We start from the raw sequence: 6728 nt of genomic DNA on the forward strand, positions 1-6728 counted from the left end.
ACAACAGAAGCTACCTTGTTCACAGAAAGCGTAACATTCTGCTTAAAAAGAACCCTGACAGCTTACAAGACAGGCAAATCAGCTTGAAATCACACATTTTAAAGTCATATGCATGTGAATTCTGAATTTGTTGAAATAATACTATGCTTAGTATTTTCACCCAGGCATAACAGCATGTAATGTAGTAAAAAAAAAGGCATAAAACTTTCTTGGTAAGATTAACCATGTCTCTCATCAATGAACATCCAGCCTGTTTATTTTCCTCACAAATAATGAGGATATTCTAAAACACTCCTGCATTCTATGGGAGTGACCAGACAGTCTCTCAGGGATGTGGATGCTGTGGCACAATTCTCCTGCCAGAGGAGGCAGCACAAAGCTCCTCCATTCCCGCTATTCCAGACCCATACCGATTCCCATCTTCTTAAATGGCATGGCTGAAATGTGGCATAGTTGGAATTCCATCCTAACATGCTGAGCAGAACAGCAGACCACGGAACTGATCTTCTTAGGACTTATTTTTGAAACTGTATGGGTATTAGATCTGGAAAGTGATTGCAGGTCAAGCCATTTTAAGGAATTACAAAGTTCCAGCCAAGGAGCCTGGCTGCTGCAGTAGAAATGATCCTGCACCTCCAGGAACTGGAAGTGCTTTAGGACACAGTACCAGCCAGGGGAGGAACCAACACAGAGGTTTCAGCAGAGCAAGTTCAGAAAAAATCTGGAAAAGAACTTTACTGGCAATTACTTTCTTCATTTCTACACATTTATTTTGACCAAAAAAAAAGAAAAAAAAAAAAGAAAAAAGAAATTCAGACTTCGCTTTAAGAATCCTTGGATTTAAATATATATATTTATTAAAAAGAGACATTGACTCTATGGCCAAGACATCATGCGTCTTAGAACAGGTTTTTACAGCCATGTTATAAAAACCCCTTAGCAAAGCAGTTATGCACTAGACTTCAAACACATGTACTCCAAGAATGACACTGGTGTGGAGGATCTTGTTTTACATCCATTTATTTTTGTCCCTCAGCAATTATAGCATAGTTTCAATACATTTCTAAAGCTATAGAGAAATACCAGGGCAACTAGAGTACATACAAGCCAAAGTTAAAATGGTAGACAGCTGAATTAAAAAAAACAAAAAAAAAAAGAGAGAGAAAAAAAGAAAAAAGAAAAGAAAAAGAAAAAAAAAAGTACGCATTCAGCAGGAAATCTACTATACTTCATTCAGTTTAGGCTTTGTTCTTTAGGGAACAAGGTGCTAACGTGCCATTTTCTCATAAAATGAATCATAATTGCTTCCAAAGAGTTTCCGCTGAAAATTTAGGTGGAAGCAAATAAGTGTAACACTAAACTTTCTCTTATAAACTTAGAAGCAACACTTTCTTGAATCAATTTCCACCCTCCAAATATCACTACTGCTTTTCTTACATGAGCCCACTGTTTTATTAAGGCATAATATGCCCTGAGCAAAATGCTGGATATTAGCCAAAAAGCCTAACAATTAAAGGCAAGCACCAAGTGATTATTTTTATAGACAAATTTTGGAATTTGTTTTGTAACTCACCTGCAGTTGGGAGTAGCACTTGAGGAAAAAAAGAGAAAATATTGCTTTCAATTACCTTGAGCAGAATGGCAGTGTTAATACCCCCTTTCTCCCTCCAGGCTAAAGTTTTTGAGCTAATCGTCTAGGTACCTAAGTAGGGACAGCATACTAAGACATAAACAGGGACATCTGTCCAAGAGCTTAATTTTCAGGCAACTCAACACACAAAAATAAATCAGCGCCCCACACTAAGCAATTCCAATTACATCTCGTTTTCCTCAAGAGGCCAGAATCTCACGTGCTGGATACCTCTGGTCTTAAAGCAAGATGGAGCCTGGACAGCAACATCACACGCAGTGCGTGCTCAGCCTGCCTTCCAGTCCTCCTTTTAAATCCAGGAAAGCTGCAGTTTACCCAGCCCACTGCTATAAGCACAGCCTTACAGAGCCTGGGATTAGGAAGGCAGCTTTCAAAGCTCGCGCCAACAGCAAGCAGCATCTCTTTCTCTATACAAATTTAGGCAATACCAGCCCATTTAAGCTACCAGAGTATCCATGAAAGAAACACGACCAAATTATACATTTTATTCACATTTATTTTTCGCTTTTAGTGTGCTCACAGAAAATTAGAACACCTTAAGCAGGAGTTTAATAGCAATTTTTGTAAGCAAAGTTACATTCCATCTCTAAGTCAAATTGGTCAAAGCTTCTCCAGTATTTACAAAAACATGATAGACAAGATGCTACACAAAAAAAAACCATTGCATCTGAAGAGTTTTCCTTTATTTTCAAAGACAACTGGAAAAGAAAGCGTCGTCTGCTGTAATCAAAAACATACCACAGTATAAACAGTAACCATTCCACTTATCACAGCTTGGTTGAGTTTAAAATTTGTGTTTAAAAGGTCCAAGATGACTGCAGTTTTACAAAAAATGGGCAGGGTGGAAAGAGTTGCAAACTTCATGTGCTTCTGGATATCAAGATTTGTTTTTATACAATAGTCACAGTTAAAAACACCCTGCTGGTAATACATAATTACACTTTATTAAGGTCATAAACCAGCAATAAACAATAAAGCCTATACAACTTGTATTTCTACTTAATCACTGACTGATACAGCTAACATGAGATAAGTGAAAAGTTCCTATGGTTTAAATGAATTCCTAAGACTATGATCTCTTTATCTGGGTATTGATTTTTTTTTTTTCCTTTCCTTCTTAATCAAGACTTGTAGTGTTGTAAACCTTATAGAACATCTGCCTCACAAAATACATCGTAATAACTTTCTTTTAAAAAAAGACTAACCCCTCACATCGTGTCTCGTGGCACGTTCTTGGCAATGGATGCGCCACGGATCCCCCACTGTGGCCCCTATCACTTCATCGAGATCCCTTATCGACCCACCCATCTCCTTCATATATGGGCGCGTCCACAGACTGACAAAGAAAGTTTACATTTCGAATAAAGATGCAAAGTATGCAAAAAAAAAAAAACAAAAAACAAAAAACCGAAAAAACATTTAATACTGATGCAAAAAAAAAAAAAAAAAAAAAAGGAGAGAAGGAAGGAGGCGGAGGGAGGCGGCGAGGCCCTCCTTCGCCCGTTGGAATGGTGGTAACAGAATGATTTGAGATGGGAAATCTGCGGGGAGAGAAAAAAAAGAAACGAGACATCTTTTAAATCAATCCCTGGTTGTAGACAAGTTCTCCGAAACCAGTACCTGGCACCACTCCAACAAACAAACAGGGGGAGAAAAGTTCGTCGGCGCGGGGCGGCGGCGGTTCTTACTCCGCCGGTTCGGCGGGGCCCTCCGGACTGCTCTCGGACGGGGCCTCCTGCCGCGCCGCCGCCGCCGGCTCCTCCGCGGGGGCCGCCTCCTGCTCGCCGCTGCCCGCCTCGCTCGTGGCGGCGGCGCCGGCCTCCTCCGCCGCCTTCTCCTGCTGCTGCTGCTGCTGCTCCTCGGCCGCCGGGGCCTCTTCTCCCGCCGCCTTCTCGGGGGCGGCCTCGTCCGATTTGGCCTCCTGCGAGTCCCCCGCCTCCTCCTTCGCCGCCTCGGCGCTGCCGGCGGCGGCCGCGCTGGCCTCTTCGGCCGCGGCCTTGCCCTCCTCGCCGCCCGCCGCCTCGGGGGCCGCGGCCGCCGCCTCCTCCTTCCCGCCCTCGGCCGCGGCGGCGGCGCCGCCCTCGCTCTCCGCCCCCTCGCCGGCCTCCTTTTTGTTCTTTTTGAAGGAGAAGCCGCTCAGCTTAAAGGACTTCTTGAAGGAAAAGCGCTTCTTTTTTTTTTTCGGGGTCTCGCTGCTGGACGAGGGGGTCGCGCCCTCCTCAGTCTTGGGGGAGGCCTCTCCCTCCGCCGGGGAGGCCGGCTCGGTGCTTTCCGCCTCGGCCGCCTCCTTCTCGGAGGCGGGCTCCGACGAGGCCGCCTCCTCCTTGCCCGTCTCCTCGGCGGGCGCGCTGCCGTTGGCCTGCACCTCCTCCTTGCCCGCCTCCGCCGCCGCGGGGGAGGCGTCGCCGTTCACCTTCACGTGGCCGTTTTCCTGCAAGACAGCGACCGCGTTACCGGGGGCGCCGAGGGGGCGGCTGCCGCGGGGCGCGGGCCCGAGCGCCCGGCCTCCCTCCCCGCGCCCTCCGCCGCCCCGCGCCGGGCGCTGCTCCCCCCAGCGGCGGGTTGCTCCGCGGGACGGCCGCGAGGGGGCGCCATAGTTCCACGCTGCGGCGGCGGCAGCGGCGCGCACCCCCGCCCCCGGCGCGCCCCGTCCGGCCGCCGCCGCCGCCGCCGCCGCGGCGCGGGGCGGGGGATGGCGAGGCGAGGCGAACAAAGCTCGCCCGGCCCCGGCCCCGCGCCCGGCTGCCGGTGCCCCCACCGCCATCCTCCCGGCCGCCCCCGCCCCCCGCTCTATTTGCATGTTGCAGGCGCCCGCCAGCGCGGCTGGCTGCCCCGGGCGGCAGCTGCGGGGGCGGCGGGGGGCAGCCCGACAGCCGGGCGGCGTGCGGCGGGGAGGGGGTGGCGGGGGACCCGGCCGCCGGGAGCTGCCGAGCCCCCAGCCCCGACGGCATCGCGCCTCCACCCCCAGAGGCTTCGCGCTCCTCGCCCGGCGCCGTCGGAAGGAGGTGAAGCGGGCGGAAAAGCCGAGCGATATAAGGTCCTTCCGTTTAGAAGCCATCGGGACGCTCGCAATACACGAGGGATTTGTCTCTCTTTACAAAAAAAATATATTAAAAAATAGTCCCCCTCCCCCGCGACGCAGGAAAGATAACCATTCAGAGAAAGAACCATTCAAAGCCAAACCCGTGTTTAAAATATAAAGAAAGGATCCCTTTTCCTTGAGTCGCAAAGATAAAAGGATTGCCCGTATTCTCCATTGAACGTGCCACCGGGGTATCAAAGGAAGAGGAATTAGACAGGATGCAAAAGAGAGTCCGTCGAAGTCGGCTTAAAAAAAGGAGTAGGTTTAATTTTTTGGAATCTTTTTTTTTTTTTTTTTTTTTTTTTTTTACCTGTCCATTCGCCTTGGAGGGAGACGCGGCCACCGCTTCCCCTGGCTTCTCGGCGGCGGCTTCGCCCTTCGCAGCGGTCTTGGAGAACTGGGCACCCATGCTGGCTTATTCAACAAAGAAACTCAACAGATCCAAAAGGAGGGGAAACAAAGAGCGTCGAGTCGGTATAAATAGCGGGCGACCGGCAGCGGCAGCGACACACACACACACCAGAGGGGGAAAAAAAAAGAGAAGAGAGAACAGAACCGATTATAATGCACTCCTTTTAAAAAAATTTAAAGTTGAAGAGATCAAAAAAAGCAGCAGCAGCAGCAGCACAGGAGGGAGGGGAAAAAAAGGGAGGAAAAAGTCGAGCAAAAAAAAAAAAAAAAAAAAAAGGAGCCCAAGTTTAGTAAAAAGAAGTAATAAAAAATCCCAGATTTGTAGCCGTACTGTAGACAAGGAGAAAATGGAGAAATCTCCCTGGTTGCTAATAAGATGCGGAGTCCAACGCCCAAGTGCACAGATGAATGGGCTTCCCGAGCGGTGACGGCAGCCCTCCGCCCGGCGCCGGCCAATCGCCGCCGCGCCACACAAAGGGGGGCGGGGCCTGGCCGCCCTGCGAACAATGGAGCCGCGATGGCAGCGGTTTGAAATCAGCCCCCGGCCGATAATGAATGTGCCGCTCCGGCGCGGGCGGGCGCGCGGAGCTCCGCGCCGAGGAGCGAACAAAACACCCAAATAAAGCGGGGCGGGCGGGCAGGGACAATGGTGCGCGGGGCGTGCGAGGAGCCCGAGCGGGAGCACGAGTGTGAGCCCGTCCGCCCGCCCGCCCCCACCCGCTGCCGCCGTGAGAGCAACAGATAGTGCGCGAGCACGGGGCGGGGGGGAGCGGGAAGGAGGGGATTTTCTTTATTTTATTATTATTATTATTTTTTTCCTCCTCCTTTTCTTCCCTAGGTTTAATTGGTCGCGATTGTTAAATCGCCCCCAATTTGGAAGGTATTTGAACCACGTAGATCGGGTTTCGCCAAACGCGATCACGAGGCGCGGGGAGTGGGTCTGTAGGCCAGATGTGGCCGGGCAGCGGCCGCCCCCTCCCCCCGCGCGATACGGGCTCGGAATAAAATACGCGGCGATCAGCCCGCGGCCCTAATTAAGCCCCGCTGTCTGATTATCCTCGAGTTGTGTTTTCAAAGTATTTTCTGCGGCGGTGACCCACTTCCAGCCCCGCGTTTCCGCGCAGGAGCAGCGGGCGCGCAGCCCCCCGGCGGGAGGTGCCGCGGTGGCGGAGCCGGGGCGCTCCCCTCGGGCGGCGGCAGTCGAGGCGGCTCCCAACGATTCCCTCTCTCGTGGGTGCGGAGCTGCCATCGCTCCGCGCTGGGAAACGCTTTCTCGACCCCCGCCCCCCTCCACCCATACACCCCCGGTGCCCCCTCCGTTTAAAGCAGTAGAGCGTCAGAGCGGCCCTTCCCCAACGCGCGGCTCATCGCTCCCCGCACGCCCGCTGCTTATAAGCGCGGAGGGAGAAGCGATTCCCATAGTGAAGGGCTGCGAAGCGGGGACGCCCGGCCACGCCGCCCACCTCCCTCCCCCTGCTGATCGCCCGGTGCCGAGGGGCTTTGTGTGACCGCCGCGTCCCCGCAGCAGTGATTTGCAGGGAATCGGTCCAGGGAATATTGAGGGTTGAGGTCAATTTTTTTTTT

General features: G+C 51.9%; 1 protein-coding gene across 2 annotated transcripts; it reads right to left on the minus strand.

The window, feature by feature from the left end:
* Positions 1-2126: 2126 nt before the first annotated feature.
* MARCKS (myristoylated alanine rich protein kinase C substrate) lies at positions 2127-5768 on the minus strand. 2 transcript variants are annotated; one of them, XM_031610923.2, is made up of 3 exons: positions 5476-5768; positions 5044-5164; positions 2127-4082 (listed from the first exon to the last, which is right to left on the minus strand). In XM_031610923.2, the coding sequence occupies exons 2-3, from the start codon at positions 5140-5142 to the stop codon at positions 3336-3338; spliced, it is 846 nt and encodes a 281-aa protein (XP_031466783.2). In that variant the 5' UTR covers positions 5143-5164; positions 5476-5768; the 3' UTR covers positions 2127-3335. The 2 variants fall into 2 exon arrangements, with proteins under 2 accessions (XP_031466783.2, XP_089991995.1); XM_090135869.1 differs by lacking the exon at positions 5476-5768 and having other exon boundaries at positions 5044-5442.
* Positions 5769-6728: the final 960 nt, after the last annotated feature.

The sequence above is a fragment of the Phasianus colchicus genome, chromosome 2 (assembly GCF_987193195.1).
Source record: "Phasianus colchicus chromosome 2, bPhaCol1.hap1.1, whole genome shotgun sequence".
NCBI lineage: Eukaryota > Metazoa > Chordata > Aves > Galliformes > Phasianidae > Phasianus > Phasianus colchicus.